This window comes from Microcaecilia unicolor, chromosome 2, assembly GCF_901765095.1.
Source record: "Microcaecilia unicolor chromosome 2, aMicUni1.1, whole genome shotgun sequence".
Classification (NCBI taxonomy): domain Eukaryota; kingdom Metazoa; phylum Chordata; class Amphibia; order Gymnophiona; family Siphonopidae; genus Microcaecilia; species Microcaecilia unicolor.
In genome coordinates, this window is record NC_044032.1 from 158,921,913 (window position 1) to 158,943,116 (window position 21,204).

The 21,204-nt window shown below is 45.4% G+C and overlaps 1 protein-coding gene across 2 annotated transcripts in view; it reads right to left on the minus strand.

Moving 5' to 3' along the window:
• Nucleotides 1-21,204, minus strand: part of LOC115463176 (polypyrimidine tract-binding protein 3-like) — a 224,109-nt gene that overhangs the window by 102,893 nt on the left and 100,012 nt on the right. For both annotated transcript variants that reach the window (XM_030193442.1, XM_030193441.1), the window contains exons 6-8: nucleotides 19,791-19,901; nucleotides 16,990-17,164; nucleotides 414-491 (exon numbers count right to left, since the gene is read on the minus strand). In XM_030193442.1, the coding sequence (XP_030049302.1) occupies nucleotides 414-491; nucleotides 16,990-17,164; nucleotides 19,791-19,901 (364 nt within the window). The remainder of the gene's footprint in view (nucleotides 1-413; nucleotides 492-16,989; nucleotides 17,165-19,790; nucleotides 19,902-21,204) is intronic.

Genomic DNA, 21,204 nt, shown 5'->3' on the forward strand with positions numbered 1-21,204 from the left:
TTATCGAAACAAAAGATGGTCGGCCATCTTTTTCGATAATACAGTTCAGGACCGCTCTTTGCGGTGCCGGCCACATAGATGGCCGACCATATAGATTACCATCAGAGTATATTTCTCCTAACATTTCCCTTAAAAACATTAATGGCAGAAGGTCATTACCTTGCTAGTGCCCATTTCATTTCAATGAGAAACAGGCTTTTTTTTTACTAGTGTAACATAATCTGGAAAAAAGGATCTCAAAAGTAGAGGCCCAAACAATAATCACTAACCAAGCTAATTTGGTCCAATTCTCTCAGTTTGATTTAGCTTTCAAATCAACTGTCTTACATTACAGGCTGCTAACTCAGTTGATTCCTACAAGATGCTTCAATTTATAAAGCAGGATTACTAGCTTTGGGTATGATCAGACCTACCAGCAGCCTGAGGGAAGCTAACGGTGGGAGCAAATCCAGCAGTCCCAGCATAAGGCGAAGAGATAATACCTGGAGCACCTGTTAGATAAAATAAAATTACAAAAACTTGACATGATCATTGGAAAATGGTAAAACAGTATTTTACATCAAATCTTCCAAATATTTAAAGGTACAAAACTGCATTTATTGCACTACACTTTTATTGAAAAGGTCTCTTTCCCTGAAGGAATCTGTCAGTTTTAAGCCAACTTTCACATATAGCATATTACAAACACTTCCCAGCATTTTTGATGGTTTGCTTGGTCCTGTAGTGTTATACAGTCTTCCGCAGAATTTCATATCTGACACTATGACTTATTCTCACTGGACACTGTTAGATGCCAGAACTGTATATATAGTCCAACAAAACATAATGATGTACATACACACTATTTTTCTTTTTTAAATCCCTACAATAAAGGGTTTTATATACTGGAAAAGGACTAAGCTGCCAAGTAACATGACTAATTTGATCTCCAAAGGTCAAAAATCTGGAAATCCCCTAAGATATTAAACTTCAAAATTTGCTATGCATGGCTGGTGAATATATATTAATTACTGAAAGTCAGAGTATAGAGAAAACCATATCCACAAGTCCTTTGCAGGATTTGCTTTTACAGTTACAGTTTCCTGGTCCTAAAGATGTGTGATTGAGTGGTATCACTGAAAAGTTATTCTCTTGCATTGCTCTGTCATTGTGGAATGGAATTCAGTGTGACTCATGAGCAATGAATTCTTAACTGGACTTTTGTATGCAACCTAAAGTCTGGTTTTGTTTTTTTTGAACAGGCCTTTCCCAGAATATAAAGTTTCACTGGTTACTTTATGGGTAGCATCTTTGATTTATATTTTTATGTGTCCTCTTATATAATGTTTTATCTTTTGATATTTAAATAAATTGTATTTTATAATTTATGTTGTCATGGCCTTGAGCTGTTTAGGGCATTGTTAAACTGAAAGAAATCATGCATTTTATTTGCTTGGATCTAGATATCCTGAAGATCTTGCAAATATGGAGAAGACGAGTGGCCTAGTGGTTAGACAACTGGTCTTGACATCCAGAGGTGCCCTGTTCAAAACCCACTGCTGCACCTTGTGATCTTGGGCAAGTCATTTAACCCTCAACTGACTCAGGTACAAACTTGGGCCCTGTTTACTAAGCCGCATTATAGGCGCATTAGCATTTTTAACACGTTAACCATGTACATGTGTTAACCGTGTACACGCCTACAGGCGCCTACACGGTTCGCGCATGCATTAATTTTAGGTGTGTTAAAAATGCTAACATGCCTTAGCAAACAGGGCCCTTAGATTGTGAGCGCTCCAGGGACAGGGAAATACCCAGTGTACCTGAATATAACTCACCTTGAGTTACCACTGAAAAAGGTGGGAGAAAAATAAAAAAATAATAAATTAAATAAATAAATAGCTTATTTAATGCCAGGCAAGATTTACCACAACCACGGAAAAGAAATTCTTCCTTAATCTTACTAATAAATTAGATAGCAGATGTGGAGGGACATTTTTGATATGATGTCTAAATCCAATTTTGGACATTTTGTGAAAAATGTCCAAAACTCCATTCACAAATATGACCATTTTCAAACCAGAAAAATGTCCAAGTTCTTGTTTCAAAACTTCATAAATGGTCATTTGGTAGACATTAAAAAAAAAAAAAGTGCAAAAGAAAAACACACAAAAACAAGCAGAGCAGTGGGGCATCCTAGGGGGCACTACAGTGGACTTCACATAAAAGGTCCCAGCAGGCATATATTCTAACATATGGATGATGTCATCTACGGAGCCTGGTGCGGACACTGCCAAGTGCATTGTCACTTTAAATCTTTGCGGCAGTGCCCCCATTGCGAACGCATGGGTACCGTCCCACCTGACACTCAAGTGCAGGACCAGCAGTACAGTACTAATGCTAAAATGAAAACTCCAAGGGGAGGCAGGAGGGATGTGAGAATATATGCCTGCTGTCCTCTGAGAACTTAGCTTTCTCCGGGAACAAGCAGGCATAATATTCACATGTGGGACTTGCTAACTACCAGGCTCACAATAAAAGTAGGTAGTAAGGCTGGTGAAAGAAAAGGCCAGAGGTCAAAGTTGGCCTTTAAGTAGCACAAAAATTCTGAGGACTGCTTGTCCAAACTGGTTATCCCACCTAGAATATTGCTCCAGACAGTAGTAAGCAGTGAAAGTGTGGACAGAAGACCACATTGTCGTATTTGTTCAATGGAGGCAGAGCACAAATGGGCTACTGAAGCTGCTATAGCTCTTACATTGTGAGCGGTGATCCGGCCACGAGGGGTCAGCCCTTCCTGAGTATACGTGTAGGAGATACAGTCAGTCAGCTAAGCAGATATGGTATGTTGGGTGATAGGAATCCCTAATCAATTAGGGATGAAGAATAGAAAAGGCTGGGAGGACTCCCTATGTACGCTCTAGATAATACGATAGAGCATGTGTAGTCTACGGTATGCAGTGCTGTTTCTCCATGAGGAGACTGTGATTAAGGGAAGAAGGCACAATGGAGTGATTCAGGTAGAACTCAGAGACCACCTTAAGGAGGAATTTGGGGTGGGTTCGGAGTACAACCCTGTCATGGTAGAATCTGGCAAAAGTGAGAACTAATAAGAACACTATCTTACATGTGAGGAACATATAGAAATGTTATTGGAAATTAGGGAGGATAACAAACTGGGCAACATGATAATAATGGGTGATTTTAATCACCCCAATACTGACTTGGTACTCGAGAAGCTGAAGCCAAGCCTAAAGGTTAAGGTCTTGCATTCATAATGCAGAGTCCAAGAGTGGAAGCGGAGGAGTTTTCTGTGTGCAGGGAGAATAGGTAAGTGCATGTATGCCTCTTTGAGATCTAGAGAATAAAGCCAATCATTGAGCTGTATCATGGGAAGTAGTGATCCCAGGAAAACCATGCAAAATTTTTGAGCAGAAGCTTGTTTAAGTATCACAGATCGAGAATTGGACATACTCCCCCCCCACACCCCCTGTCTTTTTTGGTATGAGAAAATATCTGGAATAGAACCCTTGCATGCTGCTGGAGGAGGGCCAAGAGCTCCTCTTGAAGTAGTGTCAATTGGAAGGAGTGTAACCATGCTGTATGGTGTGTAGCACCCAACGGTCGGATGTTGCTTGGCACAGACAACTCTACACGATGGCAATGCTCACTAGAAAGAAGTCAAAAACTTGGCTGTTGGGTCATAGTCCTTTGGGGGGAGGAGTAGGAGTGTAATGACACTTAGTCGTAGTAACTGGTGCGTTGAAATCTTCCTGCAAATTTCTAGAAGAAATAGCAGCTGAAGTCTGTGGTCTAGATAATTTTTACAGCATCTGATGGAGATGTTTCTTAGGTTTTTTACATTGCAGGTCCTTTGATGCAGGCAGCACTGATGTCTAAGACGTAGAGTTCTTACACAGTTGCAGTACCGAGTCTGGCGTCGGACCATCTTATTTTGTGTTGGTGTACCTGATGCCGATGCAGGTTTTGAGTTGAGTGCTGAATTCCCTGCCATGCTCTGTAGGGGTATTTCCCTGTGATCTAGCCTGAGCTGGTCTTGGCCTATACAAGCCTATGCACAATAAGATGGCTGCTGCAACCCCCTGACCTGAACATCTCTGTGTCAGCAAGATCCAGCTTCAGCCTGTGGAAAATCACTGACAGGCCTGCGGAAGCCAAGAACATTCTGTGTTCCAACCACCTCCTTCTTTTCCCCTGAGAAGCTGAGAAGGGAAGCAGAGCCATGGCACCAGAAGTTACCATTTCCAAGGTCACAAAACAAAGAACTCTTCTTGCCCATATACTGGACTGTACGAGAGGCTAATTGGTCCGGGCTATCACCTGACCGGGAGGTCTGGAAGAACGCGGGAAGAGTGGGAGAAGTTAGTTAGTCGGAGACCCTCAGAGGAGGGGCACCTGGTGAGAAGACCTAAGAAATCCAGCAAGGCTCGGGATGAGCCAGAGACTGTATGATACCAACCTTGTGACCTGCATAACTGGTGCAAATACCTGTGGCAGAGATATTGGCTCTGAGAACCAACGGAGAGATGGAAACCTGCTTGTTTGCTGAGACAGACCTGCTCTACATCTAAGACACAGACAGCTGAGATAGCGTCTTTGGGAAAATCAGCTCCGGTCTCATCTGCAGCCGTCATCAGGACAGCATGGTGAGATCACAGTGATATATTTCCTAGTCTGGGATTAGTCAGTGGTTATCTAAGTACGACTGGTTTATGTCAGCTCGTGGTCAGGGAAGCTGCTAATATGTATTTTGCATAAGATGTGACAAGTTTTCATAAGGATCATTAGGATATCATTTGTACTGTTCTAATCATTACTGTACGTAGTCTCAGGATAATCAGATCATAGTTAGACAATATATTTTGTCAGTGTGCATATCAGTAAGAGATGATATATTGCATATAAGCTATTGCAGAGTGTTTCTATTTTTCTCACCTATAATAAATAATAATATTTATTGTTACATTTGTACCCCGCGCTTTCCCACTCATGGCAGGCTCAATGCGGCGGGCAATGGAGGGTTAAGTAACTTGCCTAGAGTCACAAGGAGCTGCCTGTGCCGGGAATCAAACCCATATCTGTGACGTGGCTTCTGTTCTTTGGCGGGGAACAAAACACTGGCAGGGTGCCAGCACCAAGGCTCCTGTATAATATACCCCTAGGCTGAGCTAGGCACCTTGTAATATGTAATCAGGGGGTATTATCCTAAGTATTATTTATTTACACCCTACACCTCGCTCCAGATACCGATGTAGAACCAAAACGTTTTTCACGCTGTACTCTGGTGGGCTTTAAGAGTCATAGCGGCTGCGAGGGTCAAAAATTTACAACAGGCGTGGATGCTGTTCAATAATCCCATCCTGGAAGCCCAGGCCAAATATATTCCGTGTATTAAAAAAAGGAGGGAGGAAGACCAAACGACAGCCGTCATGGTTAAAAAGTGAAGTGAAGGAAGCTATTAGAGCTAAAAGAAAATCCTTCAGAAAATGGAAGAAAGAACGACTGAAAATAATAAGAAACAGCATAAGGCATGTCCAAGTCAAATGCAAAGAGCTGATAAGGAAGGCAAAGCGGGACATTGAAAAAAAAAAAAAATTGCGATGAAGGCAAAAACACATAGTAAGAATTTTTTAAGGTATATTAAAAGAAGTCGGCAAAAAGAATCAATTTGACCGCTAGATGACCGAGGAGTAAAAGGGGCAATCAGGGAAGACAAAGCCGTATCGGAGAGATTACACGAATTCTTGGTTTCACTGAGGAAGATTTGGGAGTGATACCGGTGCCAGAAATGGTATTTGAAGCTGACGAGTCGGAGAAACTGAATGAAATCTCTATAAACCTAGAGGATGTAATGAGGCAATTTGACAAATTTAACAGTTACAAATCTGCTGGACCGGATGGTATTCATCCCAGAGTACTTACAGAATTGAAAAATGAACTGGCACAACTATTGTTAGTAATATGCAAAATTATCTTTAAAATTGAGCGTGGTACCGGAAGATTGCAGGGTTGCCCATGTAACGCCAATATTTTTAAAAGGTTCCAGAGGGGATCCGGGAAATTATAGACCGGTGAGCCTGATGTCGGTGCCGGGCAAAATGGTAGAGACTATTATAAAAACAAAATTACAGAGCGTATTCAAAAGCATGGATTAATGGTACAAACCCAGCATGGATTTAGTGATGGGAAATCTTGCCTCACCAATCTATTATGTTTCTTTGAAGGAGCGAACAAACATGAAGATAAAGGCAAGCCGGTTGATATTGTGCATCTGGATTTTAAAAGGCGTTTGACAAAGTACCTCATGAAAAACTCCAAAGGAAATTGGATAGGAGGTAGTGTCCTATTGTGGATTAAAAACTGGTTAAAGAATAGAAAACAGAGAGAAGGGTTAAATGGTCAGTATTCTCAATAGAGAAGGGTAGATAGTGGGGTTCCTCAGGGGTCTATGCTGGGACCGCTGCTTTTTAACATATTTATACATGATTTAGAGATGGGAGTAACTAGTGAGGTAATTAAATTTGCTGATGACACAAAGTTATTCGAAGTTGTTAGATCGTGAGAGGATTGTGAAAAATTACAAGATGACCTTACGAGACTGGGCGTCTAAATTGCAGATGATGTTTAATGTGAGCAAGTACAAAGTGATACATGTGGGAAAGAGGAACACGAGTTATAGTTACATAATGTAAGGTTCCACGTTAGGAGTCACCAACCAATAAAGGGATCTCGGTGTCGTTGATACGTTGAAATGCTCTGCTCAGAGTGCTGCGGCAGCAAAGAAAGCAAATATGTTAGGTATTATTAGGAAAGGAATGGAAAACAAAAGTGATGACGTTATAATGCCTTTGTATCGCTCCATGGTGCGACCGCATCTTGACTATTATGTTCAAATCTTTTCACCGCATCTCAAAAAAGATATAGTGGAATTAGAAAAGGTACAGAGAAGGGCGACGAAAATAATAAAGGGGATGGGACGACTTCCCTATGAGGAAAGGCTGAAGCATCTAGGGCTCTTCAGCTTACAGAAAAGACGGTTGAGGGGAGATATGATAGAGGTCTATAAAATCACGATTGGAGTTGAACGGGTAGATGAAGCGTCTGTTTATGCTTTCCAAAAATACCAGGACTAGGGGGCATGTGATGAAGCTACAATGCAGTAAATTTAAAAAGAATCAGCGAAAAATTTTCTTCATTCAACGTCTAACTAAACTCTGGAATTCGTTGCCAGAGAATGTGGTAAAGATGGTTAGCTTAGCAGAGTTTAAAAAAGGTTTGGACGGCTTCCTAAAGAAAAGGTCCATAGACCATTAAATTGGACTTGGGGAAATCCATTGCTTATTTCTGGGATAAGCATCATAACATGTATTGATCTTTTCAGGGATCTTGCCAGGTATTTGTTTCTCTTTCATTGCCGACCCAGGCATGGCTATGGGACATTTCCCTTTGATCTACTCTGGATAAGGCAGATCTTTTACAGAAGTGCCTACTGAAAAAGCAATAGTGCCATCATGAGTGCTACAGGGCAGAAAACATGTTCAGCAGCTGCTTTAGCAACTTATAAAGACTCTGCATTTTTATAAATCGTATGTCTCTTGGGTGAAAAAAAAATATTTCCTCCCCTTAAACAATGTTCCAACTCCTCTAGACTCTATAAAATTGTTAGGCAAATAAATAACTCATCAGAGAGTGCTGACGGAGGTGTGGCTGCATTTATTGAGAAAACTTACTATTAGAATCACTTGCCTTCCCTGTATGAATCCTTCTATCCTGGCAGCAATACCTCTGGAACCGCTTGATTTTTACCTCCCCCTTCCCGCCACCTCTGCTCTTAAGTCTAGCAGGCTTCCCCAATTTAGGTGCCCTCCTGTCTCCAAGTTGAAAGAGCAATATTGTCCATGAACACATCTACTTCTACCATGGACCCAGTACCCACTTATATTCTCAAGCAGTTTCTCTCTCCTTTACTTCCTTAGACACTACAGTCTCTACTAAAATTAAGAATGGTAGTATTTCCCCTGACTAGAAAGAGATTGTCAGCCTATAGGAAACTAAGGTAAATTCTACAGTCCCATTAATCAACCGGCCTATATCTAATCTACAGTTCATACCAAAGGTTATTGAGAAGATTTGTTTAAGAGGACAGCAACAAAATAACTCTACATCTAAGACAGACTGGCTTTTGCCCTCATAATTCTATCAAATGTACACTTTAAGTCTTAGATTATTTCATCAGGATGAGCTTGAACATTGGCACAGAGGTCCTGCTGTTTCCTCTGTCTCTCTCTGCTGCACTCAACTTGGTTAATCATTCCATCCTTCTTGCAAAACTTCTGAGCTCCACATCGCTAGCTCTGCATTTATTTGGTTTTGCTCCTATCTAGACAACAGGTCTTCTAGTGTTTACTGGTCTCAGTCCACTTCCAATCAATATAGCCTACCCAGCGGAGTGCCTCAAGGATCAATATTTGACCCTATTCTCTGTGAATAATTTTTTTCTAGCACCTCTGGAACTGTTAATACAATCACTTAATTTCTTGTCTTTCACTTATGCCAATCACATTTAGTTATTAATTGTCCTAACTTGATTGCTGCTTTACTGTCCAATGTCTCAAGAATAATAGGAAAAATTGCAACTTGGTTAGCCGATAATGGTCTGAAATTTAATTCTTCAAAAACTGCTGTAGTTCAATTCTCCAGGAAGGACGCCACTCCATTATCTTATCCAATGTTGATTAATGGAGTTCCTATTCCCTTCTAAAGTTCTGTCAAGATCTTTGGAGTAATTTTATCTTTCAGCTTTCACATCTCAAACGCTGTAAGGAATCATTCTTTACCTTAAAGCAGCTTCATGCAATGTGTTCCCTTCTAGACCAAAAAGCACGACATCTTACATTCTCTGGTACTTTCACACTTAAGACTACTACAATCACTATTGAGGTCTAAAACTCTTCTGAATTACAACACAGCTAATCCAAAATACTGCCTTTGAAATGTAATATGGTACCAAAACCTGACCACATCACTCCTCTTGATTAGCCAGCACTAGTGCCCCATTTCTTAGTGCATTCCCTTTAAAATACTAATTATAGTGTATCATGTGTTCTATTATGGCCAGCCTCCATTTCTCTTCAGCTGGCTTATCTTACGTTCACCTGCACTCTTTGCTCTTCCAACCACTCCTATTTCAGAGTGTTAGCTCCCACACGGTGGAGTAATCAACCTTAGGACATACACCTAGCGATATCTTAAGAAATTGAAGTCAGCGCTAAAAAATGTATAATTTTAGCCAGGTTTTTCCCACCTGAGATTTTCCACGTCTGTGTGACAGCCTGCTGCTTACGAAACTAAAGATATGCCTTATATATATATGCCTCTCCTTTGCCCAACCTATTCTATCTCATGGATTTAATAGATAAACATTCTGTTTTAAGACTAAACTGGCGATCGCAAATTTATGTTCAATCAAGGCCTCCTTATGTGGATATCTGTGTCTATGTTGTCTGTCTCCTTCAAGGTAAAATTATGTATAATCATACCTGATAATTTTCTTTCCATTAATCATAGCTGATCAATCCATAGACCTGTGGGTTGTGTCCATCTACCAGCAGGTGGAGATAGAGAGCAAACTTTTGCCTCCCTATATGTGGTCATGTGCTGCCGGAAACTCCTCAGTATGTCGATATCAAAGCTCCATCCGCAGGACTCAGCACTTAGAGAATTACACCCACGAAGGGACACTCTGCCCAGCTCACCACCGCCGAAACGGGGGAGGGGAATTAACCCAGCTCATCCCCACACAAGTGGGGGAGGGGAATCCGTCCAGCTCATCCCCGCGGAGCGGGGGAGGGACACCACACCCGCCGATGCGGGGGGATCTGGCTTATCCTGCAACCGCGGGAGGAGCTGACTGACCCTAACACCGCCGAAGCGGGAGGGGTACAAAGCTGCCCTACAGCCGCACGAAGCGGGAGGGAGTGCCGGCAGAATTTTAAGTCTCAATCCAGCCCCGTAAAACGGAGGGGAGAGGAATGCAGCAGCTCACTGTAACACAAACTCGTCTTAACTCTTGAAGAATCCAAGTGAAAAAACTTGAACACGAAGTCTTTCTGAAGTAACTGAAGACTAAACTTGAACCTGAAATGCAACCAGAATAAAAACAGTACAGATATCTGGGAGGGGCTATGGATTGATCAGCTATGATTAATGGAAAGAAAATTATCAGGTATGATTATACATAATTTTACCTTCCATATCATCAAGCTGATCAATCCATAGACTGGTGGGATGTACCGAAGCAGTACTCAACCAGGGCGGGACATTGAAATCCCTGACCTCAACACTGAAGCTCCAAACTGGGCCTCCGCCCGTGCAGCCACAGTCAAACGGTAATGCTTGGAGAATGTATGAGCCAAAGCCCAAGTTGCCGCCTTGCATATCTCTTCCAAGGAGACGGATCCGGCCTCTGCCATCGAGGCCGCCTGAGCTCTCGTGGAGTGAGCCTTCAGCTGGATAGGCGGCACCTTCCCCGCGGCCACATAAGCCGCTGCAATGGCTTCCTTGACCCATCTTGCCACTGTAGGCTTAGCAGCCTGCAGACTAGAGAGTTGCACGGGGACAGAAATCCTACCCATCCCCGCCCGTCCCTGCTGGAATCTTACCCGTCCCCACCCATCCCCGCTGGAATCTTACCCGTCCCCACCCATCCCCGCAAAAATTTAAACCATCCCAACCCGTCCCCACCCGTCCCCGCAAGAATTTAACCCATCCCCACCCATCCCCGTAAGAATTTAATAGTACATAAAAGAAAGTTCCAGTCAGCTCCCTTTCTGGATTTGAGCCACAGCACTGTAGGCAAGGACGGACCGGAAGTTGGAACTTGGAACACTCTGGTGCGCACATGTAAGATTTGTCTCTGATTCACTGGGATTGTGTGCTGAGAGGCCGCCACATGCACGCGCCAGTAGGTCAGGTGAGATCTGATTCTCGTGCCTGTGTCAGAGCTAAGGTCTGTGCACCAGCCTGGGAGCAAAAAGGATTAATAGTAACATAGTAAGTGACAGCAAATAGACCTGAACGGTCCATCCACTCTGCCCAATAGTCACACTCATGATCAATTCATCATTAAATCAACGAGTGTGATATTTTATACTTGATTATGGTCTTTCTTTCGTGTTTCTAGAACAAAGACCACAGGAGTCTATCTGGCCCCATCCTTATGTTCCAACTGCTGGAGTTGCCATCGAAGCCCACTCCAGCCTATTCATGTTCTCATTTGTGGGACACAGACTGTAAAAGTCTGTCCAGCACTGTCCTCATGTTCCAGCCACTGAAGTTGCTGTCTAAGCCCTTTCCAGCCCATCCTACACCAGATTGCCATGTATGAGACACAGACCATACAAGTCTGCCAGGTATCAGCTCTAGTTCATCACAGCCAGAGTCGCCATCTAAGCGTCACTTGACACATCCACACACATGCAGCCATTTAAGGTTAGCTTTTATATAACTTCCATTTTCTAATTAGAGATCCTCTGTGTTCATCCCATGCCTTTTTGAATTCCGTCATCATTTGTGACTCTACCACCTCCTTAATGGAAGACTTTCCACATTTATGCTGTTAAATCAAGGAAGAAGAGGAGGAGGAGGAGACAGCACTCAAATAAATTGGTATTCGGTAGATGAGAGGCTGGTGCAGGTGCAGCTTACACTTCCACGGGAAGCCCACAGAACTGGTTCCATCCCCGCGGGAACCCCGCAGGAACTGCCTCCGTCCCCGCGGGAACCCCGCAGAACTGCTTCCATCCCCGCGGGAACCCCGCAGGAACTGCCTCCGTCCCCGCGGGAATCTCGCGGGTTCCGCGGGATTCCCGCGGGGACGGAAGCCGTGCAGCTCTCTACTGCAGACCCTTACGAGGACCTGCAAACAGGACAAACAGATGATCCGATTTCCAGAAATCATTGGTCACTTCCAAGTATCTGATGATGACTCGTCTCACATCCAGACATTTAAGAGCAGAGTACTCCTCTGGGTAGTCCTCCCTACGAAAGGAAGGGAGACAGAGCTGCTGATTCACATGGAAGCGAGAAACAATCTTGGGCAGGAAGGAAGGCACTGTGCGAAAAGTCACTCCTGCCTCAGTGAACTGCAGAAAAGGCTCTCGACATGAGAGCGCCTGGAGCTCGGAAACTCTTCTGGCTGAAGTGATAGCCACCAAAAAGACTGCTTTCAACGTCAGGTCTTTCAGAGATGCCCTGGACAAGGGTTCAAAAGGCGGCTTCTGCAATGCTCTTAGTACCAGGTTGAGATTCCACGCAGGCACCACTGAGTGCAGAGGAGGGCGCAGGTGATTAACTCCCTTGAGAAAGCGCACCACATCTGGCTGCGAAGCCAGGGAAGCACCCTTCAGGCGGCCCCTGAAGCAAGCCAGAGCCGCTACCTGGACTTTAAGGGAACTGAGCGACAGGCCTTTCTCCAGACCTTTTTGCAGGAACGCCAACACTGAAGAAATTGGAGCAGTGAAGGGAGAAAGTGAGCCTGCTTCACACCACGCTGCAAAGATACGCCAAACCCTGGCGTAAGCAGTAGAAGTAGAGCGCTTCCTCGCTCTCAGCATAGTGGCGATGACCTTGTCTGAGAAGCCCTTCTTCCTCAGACGCTGCCGCTCAATAGCCAGGCCGTAAGACCAAAGGGGGAGGGATCCTCCATCACCACGGGACCCTGATGTAACAGGCCCTGCTCCACTGGCAGCCGCAGAGGATCGTCGACTGAGAGCCTGATCAAGTCCGCATACCAGGGACGCCTGGGCCAATCCGGACCCACCAGGATTACCCTGCCGGGATGCTTTGCCACCCGGTCTAGCACCCTGCCCAACATGGGCCAGGGCGGGAACACATAGAGAAGCTCTTGTGTCGGCCACTGTTGGAGAAGAGCATCTACTCCCAGGGATCGAGGGTCCAAGTCCTCTGCTAAAAAAGCGCGGTACTTGGCAATTGGCCGATGACACCATCAGATCAAGGCTCGGCTGGCCCCAGCGCTTCGTGATGTCCAAGAACGCCTGAGCAGATAGCTGCCACTCTCCGGGCTCCAAGGTATGGCGACTGAGAAAGTCCGCCTTGACATTCATGACTCCGGCAATGTGGGCCGCTGAAAGCTGCTCCAGGTTCGCTTCCGCCCACTGGCAAAGATTCATAGCCTCCTTGGCTAGAGGGGCGCTCTTGGTACCTCCCTGGCGGTTGACATAGGCCACAGCCGTGGCATTGTCCGACAGGACCCGTACAGGCTTCAACACCAGTACCGGGATGAACTCCAAAAGCGCCAACCGAATGGCTCTGAGTTCCAGGAGGTTGATAGACCACTTTGCCTCTGCAGGAGACCAGAGCCCCTGCGCTGTCCTTCCCAAGCAGTGGGCTCCCCAGCCCGACAACGAGGCGTCCGTCATGACGACAATCCACTCTGGGGTCACCAGAGGCATTCCCGCAGACAACTTGTCTGTCTGCATCCACCAGCTCAGCGCCTTGCGCACTGCTGGGTCCAAGGGAAGGCGCACAGCATAATCCTCCGACATCGGAGTCCAGCGCTGCAGCAAAGAGTGTTGAAGTGGTCTCATATGAGCCCTGGCCCAGGGCACAACTTCCATCGTGGCCGTCATAGAGCCCAACAGCTGCACATAGTCCCAAGCCCGAAGGGGAGAGGCTACTAGGAACTGGTCCACCTGAGCCTGAAGTTTGACAATCCGATTGTCTGGCAGGAACACTCTGCCCACTTGGGTGTCGAATCGAACTCCCAGGTACTCCAGGGACTGAGTCGGGCGCAGCTGGCTTTTCTCCCAGTTGATGATCCATCCCAGGGAGCTCAAAAGAGCAACTACCCGGTCCACAGCTTTGCCGCACTCTGCATAAGAGGGGGCTCGGATCAACCAGTCGTCCAGATAAGGATGGACTTGTACCCCTTCCTTTCGTAGGAAGGCCGCGATGACCACCATTACTTTGGAAAAGGTCCGCGGAGCAGTAGCCAACCCGAAAGGGAGGGCTCTGAACTGGAAGTGTCGGCCCAGGACTGCAAAACGCAGAAAGCGTTGATGAGGAGGCCAGATGGGAATATGCAGGTACGCTTCCTTGATGTCCAAGGATGCCAGGAACTCTCCTGCCTTCACTGCCGCTATAACAGAGCGGAGAGTCTCCATGCGAAAGTGCCGCACTTTCAAGGCCCGATTGACCCCTTTGAGGTCGAGGATAGGCCGTACAGAACCTCCTTTCTTTGGTACCACAAAGTAAATGGAGTAACGTCCCTTGCCAAGCTGACTTTCTGGCACCGGAACGACCGCGCCCAGGCGGATCAGATTGTCCAAGGTCTGCTGCACTGCCACAGCTTTGACCGGAGACTTGCAGGGAGAGAGTACAAACCCGTCTTTTAAGGGTCGGCAGAACTCTAGTTTGTAGCCGTCTCTGATGACTTCCAGCACCCACGCGTCTGAAGTTATTGTGGTCCACTCGCCCAGAAACGAGGACAGCCGTCCTCCAATCTGCACTGGGGCGTGGACCAAGACCCCGTCATTGGGTACGAGACCCTGGGGGAGGACCGGAGGGAGCACCTCCGGGACGGCGGTCTCTGCGAAAGGAATGCTGCTTGGGGGAGAAATTCCTCTTGAAGGAAGAGGGGGCAGAGGAACCCGACTTGCCTGGACGGTACCGACGGGCTTCCTGCAACCGTCCTCTGGAGGTACCGGGATGAGTACTAGCCCGAGCCCTGACCTCTGGTAATTTCTTGCCCTTAGACGTGCCGAGATCGGTCACGATTTTGTCCAGCTCGACCCCAAAGAGCAGCTTGCCTTTAAAAGGCAACCTAGCCAGGCGGGATTTAGAGGCGTGGTCAGCAGACCAATGTTTCAGCCAAAGCCACCACCGCGCAGAGATTGTCTGCGCCATGCCTTTCGCTGAGGCCCTCAAGACATCATACAGCAAGTCTGCCAAATAGGCTAAGCCCGATTCCAGGGCCGGCCAATCAGCCCTCAAGGAATGATCCGAGGGGGAAGCCCGCTGCACCATAGTCAGGCATGCCCTGGCCACATAGGAGCCGCAAACTGAGGCCTGCAAACTTAAAGCAGCCGCCTCAAAGGACGACCTTAAGGCCGCCTCCAATCTTCTGTCTTGGGCGTCCTTTAGGGCCGTGCCACCTTCCACCGGCAACGCCGTTTTCTTAGTCACCGCAGTGATTAAAGAATCCACGGTAGGCCACAGATAGGCCTCACGTTCACTCACAGCCAAAGGATAGAGGCGGGACATAGCCCTAGCCACTTTAAGGCTCGCTTCTGGGACATCCCATTGAGCCGAAATTAAGGTGTGCATGGCATCATGCACGTGGAAGGTTCTAGGCGGGCGCTTCGTCCCCAGCATAATGGCAGAGCCAACAGGGGCTGAGGGAGAGACGTCCTCCGGAGAGGAAATCTTCAAAGTGTCCATGGCCTGTAACAACAGGTTGGGCAAATCCTCTGGGCTAAAAAGCCACGCTGCAGAGGGGTCATCCGCTCCATCCGAGCGGGGATCCGTCTCCTCCAAGGAATCCGCAAAGGACCGTTGGGAGACCTCAGACACGCTGCCCTCATCTACATCGGAGGAGACAAATTCCTCCAAGGCCTGGGAATCAACCCGAGGGCGTTTACCTCTGGGAACCTCAACCTCTTTACCAGACGAGGGAGCAGGGGCAGCGTTGTGCATGAGGAAGGCCTGATGCAGCAGCAAAACAAACTCGGGGGAGAAACCCCCCAGACTGTGCACTTCCGCAGCCTGGGCAACAGCCCTAGACGCACCCTCAACCGGCGCTCGCAATAGCGGGGGAGAGACATGCTGCGCATCCAAAATGGCGTCCGGCGCGAGACTCCGCGAAGGAGCCGCGCGGGAAGAACGGCTCTTAACTATAGCCGCTTCTGTGCCGTCGCCCAAATTAAGGGCGTTCATGGCATTAATGTCTCCAACCTCAAGGGCGGCCCAAGAAGAAGCCGTCCGAGCCGCGTGGCCGGCCAAGATGGCGGAGGCGAGGAGCGGGGGATGGGCGTTTATGGCGGGAAAAAACCGCCACGCCGGAGGAAGGACCGGGACATTCATCGGTCACGAAACTGTCACCCAACAAGGGCGAATCAGGCTTTAAGACCCCCGCATCCCCTCTAGAAGCGCTCAAGCGACCCGGGGAGCGACCCTTTGCGCCCTCGCCCTCCGACGCCATATGCCACGAGGAGAAGAATCGGGGAACCCCCTGCCCGCTATAAAAAGGTAAAAATTACCTGCTGTCCGCTCCGAGTTGTAACGACCTGGTGTCCCAGTGAGTAGCTGCAATAGACGCTTAAATAAACGTCGAAATAAACGCCTTTAAGGACGTTCAAAATTTTTTTTTTTTTTTTTTTAACGGAGCCAGCGGGAGGGGGGAGAAAAGGAGGGACCTGGCACCACCAGGTTTGCACTTGCTCAAAAGAGCCCTCAACCCCAGGCACTCAACAAAACCTAAAAATTAGGCTTGGAGGCCTAGCCAGAGCTGCTGCTGTGTGTGACCACCACCTGCTGAGATAGAGAACATACTGAGGAGTTTCCGGCAGCACATGACCACATATAGGGAGGCAAAAGTTTGCTCTCTATCTCCACCTGCTGGTAGATGGACACAACCCACCAGTCTATGGATTGATCAGCTTGATGATATGGAAACAATATTTTTAATGAAAACCACTTGGACGTATTCTGCTTAATGGTATGTCAAAGTTGAAATGTTAAAACAACTGTAACTTATTTAATCAGAGGTATTAACAGTCAAGCCAACCAGATAAAGGTGTTTCAAGGGTTAGGTATCTGTAGATAACCCATAAATTAGCACTAAGAAAGTCAAAGCAAAACGTATCCTAATGCTACCACTAACATTTACGGTAGTTTGCAGATCCCAATTACAGGATACAACAAACAGAAGATCTGTTTCATTTGTTTACAGTGGAAATCAGGTTCTCTTACCAAAAGCAGACGCCATGGTATGGTCAAGTGATGGCTGGCCATCTCCAGAAGGGAGGTCAAGACGAGTGAAATCTCTACTTTTGTCATTATTATATTTTACATTAAGGCTTGTTAACTTGGAAAATTCAATACGGAGAGTGCAACAAGCATTGTAGATATTCTGGCCATCTAGAGCCTGTTAAAAAAAAAAAAAAAAAAGTATTTGTAAAGCAGTTAAGTAAAAGCAAAATTATAAAAATTTTACTAATGTGTGTATCAAAGACCTTAATCTGACCAAGCCTGAATCAAAGGCCTGTGGATTCTCTACATCAAAAGACTTTCTGAATTCTATCAGCAGAGAACAAGGACTGTGATCCTGAGCCAGTCACTTAACCCTCCATTGCCCCAGGTACAAACAAGTACCTGTATATGTAAGCCGCATTGAGCCTGCCATGAGTGAGAAAGCGCGGGGTAGAAATGTAACAAAAAAAAAATGTACAATGACTCAGCTAACATCTGGCCTGAATGTTGCCAAGATTACCTTGAGGAAGGGGTATTGCACCCTCTTTTGGGACATCTGGGGCCGACATGGTAGAAATTTACATGGGTGGCAGGTTTCTGTCAACAATTGCCCTCTGGCCAGTGACCATCCATGGTGCTATCATGATTTGAAGGATAAGACTCATAATCATATATAAGGCCATGCAGGGTCTGAGCCAATCAGTTCCATCTCCTGTGACCAAACCTCTCCTCATCATATCATCACTGAGAGTGGGGAAGACTATACTGCCATCTGGAGGTTCTAAGTTTAAGTTCTGTGATCACATTTGTATCTAGGTTTAGTTAGTTAATTTTTACCAGAAATTGAATTGTGTGTTAAACCAAGGGTACAGTGTTTGCTTTCATTAGCCACAGATATTATTAGGAACTAGTAAGAAAGGCCTGTTTCTCAATCAAATGAAACAGGCACTAGCAAGGGTTTTATCTATTTGTGTTTGTTTTGACCTGAACTGTTTTAATATATGTTTTTTTTTTTATTGATAGTTTGTAAAAGTGCAACACAGTACAGTGAATTTATTATAACAGTTATATTTGTGTTTTTTTACATTTGATGTTACTTTTTTTTTCTCTGTCAGAATGAGAGGGGAGGAGGTTTTAGATGTTGCATGAGAGTGTGCGTGCGTGTCAGTAAGTGTGTGTGTGTGTGCATGGGGGGGGTGAACTGTGTGTGTTGTATGGCACACAAAGAGATCGTGTGTGTATGTGTGCATGGGGGGGGGGTGAACTGTGTGTGTTGTATGGCACACAAAGAGATCGTGTGTGTATGTGTGAGACAGGGGAGGTTTTCTGGCAGGGTGTAACTTTTTTTTCTCTGTTAGAATGACAGGGGGGGAGGTTTTAGATGTTGCATGTGTGTGTGTGTGTGTGTGTGTGTGTGTGTGTGAGAGAGAGAGAGAGAGACAAGGGAGGTTTTCTGTCAGGGTGTTACTTTTTTTTTTCTCTGTCAGAATGACAGAGGGGGGCGGGGAGGTTGGAGTGATGGGTTTGTTGAATTTTTTGTGGGGCTGAAGATCGCATTTCCTGTTACCTGGCTTGCAGTTGTGAATCTTTTTTTGTGTGGTTGCCGTTTTTTAGTGGCAGCAGGCTGGCTGGCGGTTCCTTGTTGTTTTGCGGGGCGTGCTGCAGGTGGACTTGCAGTGCTGGGCAGTTTGACAGCTTTGTTTTTTTTGCCGGCTGCCGCTTTTGACTTGCAGTGGTTGGGCGGCGATCTGGCGGTTTATTTGGGTTTGTTTGTTTTTTCGGGGCGGGCTGCAGCTTTTCCTCACACTCCTGGGTGGGCAGGCGTTTGCGTTCCTGTGCGGGCGGGCTGGCGTTGGCGTGTTGTATCGGGCTGGCTAGAGGGAGACGTAGGCACCAAGCCGGGGACCCTGGGCTGCACGCTGTAGGAAGCGCAGGGCAGTAGCAGTGGCGAAGGCCATTGGCGTGTGAAGGGCTCGAGGCGGCACAGAAGAGAGCGGCTCGTGAGCCAGGGAGTCTTCTGGTTTTTGCCCTTTCTTTTTCTTTGCTTTTATTTTCCCTGTACGTTCGATGAAGCTGCCTGGGCCCGCACTGCTGTTGCTTGGGCTCTCTGGATGACGTCATCTGAGGCTTCAGTCCCAGGCACAGCCAATCAGAATGGAGGCACGGACCCAGGCAGCTTCATGGAACGTTCATGGTGCAAATTATTATATAGGATTATAGGAACCTTTACTGCTGCTTGCTATTTACATTGATATATAAATAAACTATTACATTTTATATACTCCTGATGCCCTGTATACCTTTACCAGCAAATAAGTAGGTTTTATTTTTCTTTTGGAGCTTTGGGACCAGTGATTATGTACTTTTGTCCTCTAGACTTAGTACGGTTATCTACACATCTATTTGTACACATTCATGTCAGCTGTACTTCCCCCATAGGTCCTTTTTTTTTTTTGGGGGGGGGGGGGGGGTTGAGTATTTGAATTCTTGATTTTCTTGACTGTTTTTGAAATAGTAAATTTCAATTAAAAGCTAACGTATAATTCTTTGCCCAATAAGAGAGAAAGAAAAATAGTCCTATGATGTTACAAACATGCTTTTATGTCAAGTGAACAAGTTGCTTGGGCTCTGGCCTCTTGCACTACGAAGACACTTCAGAGATGGTTTAAAGAAGTATAACATTTGAACATATGTCATAATGCTTAAAGTAAATAGTGTTGTAGATGTGAATGCTCACAGATAAAAACCATTTGGAATGCAATCTTCTATTTCTGGTCATTTCCAGTTTCTATTTTTCTTACCATTTTTGCATGATACGCATTAATAGGATCAGCATACTGAAGCAAGGCCTGGAACTGATTGTTTTTTGTGAAAGTGATAATCTTCAAGACAGTTCCGAACTTGGAGAAAATCTGAGGGAAAGAAATTTTTTTTTCAACAGTGAAATGCTTTCCATTTATAACTTTCAAATGTTTATTAATTCCCTCTGTTGTGTCTACCTATTATAAAACAAATTGTGAAAATCACCCACTGTTTTCAGTTCCTTTGACAGCGCTCTCAGTATGCTACAATGTGTCCACTGGAGATACGGATGCTTGTGAATGTTTTAATTTGAAGCATACTGAAAGCAGCCTACAAAAACAAATATATGTAAATGTATGTAGCCACACATACAAAAGGGATACACATCAATATTCACAGAACTGTTCTAAACAACTATATCAATTAACACCCATCCCAAAACTCATAACTCACCCTTCCCCTAAGCCTCTACTCACTGTATCCTCTGTAGATTCTATATTCAAATTGTAGGTGTAAGATTTATGCCAATATGTTTTTTGTTTGTTTTTAGTTTACTATAGGCAGACCATACCAAACAAATCCAACTGATTTCTTCAGTTGGGTGACTGAGAACTAGATTGAAGGTGCACACTGGACATGACCTATCTAGATTTCAAGAAAGCCTTTAATAACGTTCCTCACAAAAGAATCATGAGTAAACTAAATGGCCTAGGAGTGGGTCCCAAGATAGCTGAACTGGAATAAAAATTGGATGACTAATGACTGAGGGTAGTGATAAATGGCATCTATTCAGAAAAAAGGCAAAGTCCTGCAGTGTGTCTCAAGGATCCTTCCTGGGGCTATGTTCATTGTTTTCATGAGTGATATTGCTGAACGGTGGAAAGCGTATTTTTGTGGACATGAAGATCTGCAAAAGAATGGAAAAAACTCTGAGGGGTTAGACAAAACGAGATGGGATCTACAAAAACAAAGATTGTACTTCTTGGTATTAAAGTTTAACTGCTAAGCATGTGACTAGAGTGATGTATTCAGGGTGCAGAAATCCAAAGAAGGTGCATATGATAAGAGAGGAGAGACTGATATGCACAGACTCAAATATCTTAGGTGATCTTGTCAGTGAATCTCAAGGTAGTGATACAGTGCTGACTTCTGGGCCACAAGCTTCTGTGTCCTAAGATCTGCTGTTGGTCTTATTTACCATTTCAGGGCTTGCATTCATTATCCTACTCTTTGGTGCTTTCAGATTTGGATTTCTGTAATTCACTATTATTGTGGCACAACAAAGCAACAGGATAGTCATTTACAACTGATCCAAAAGGTTGCAGCTAGAATTCTGGCACAAGTTGGTAATACCTACTTCCTCTGTTATAGCGTATATTAGGATCACTGTATACCCTATAACTGTAATACAAA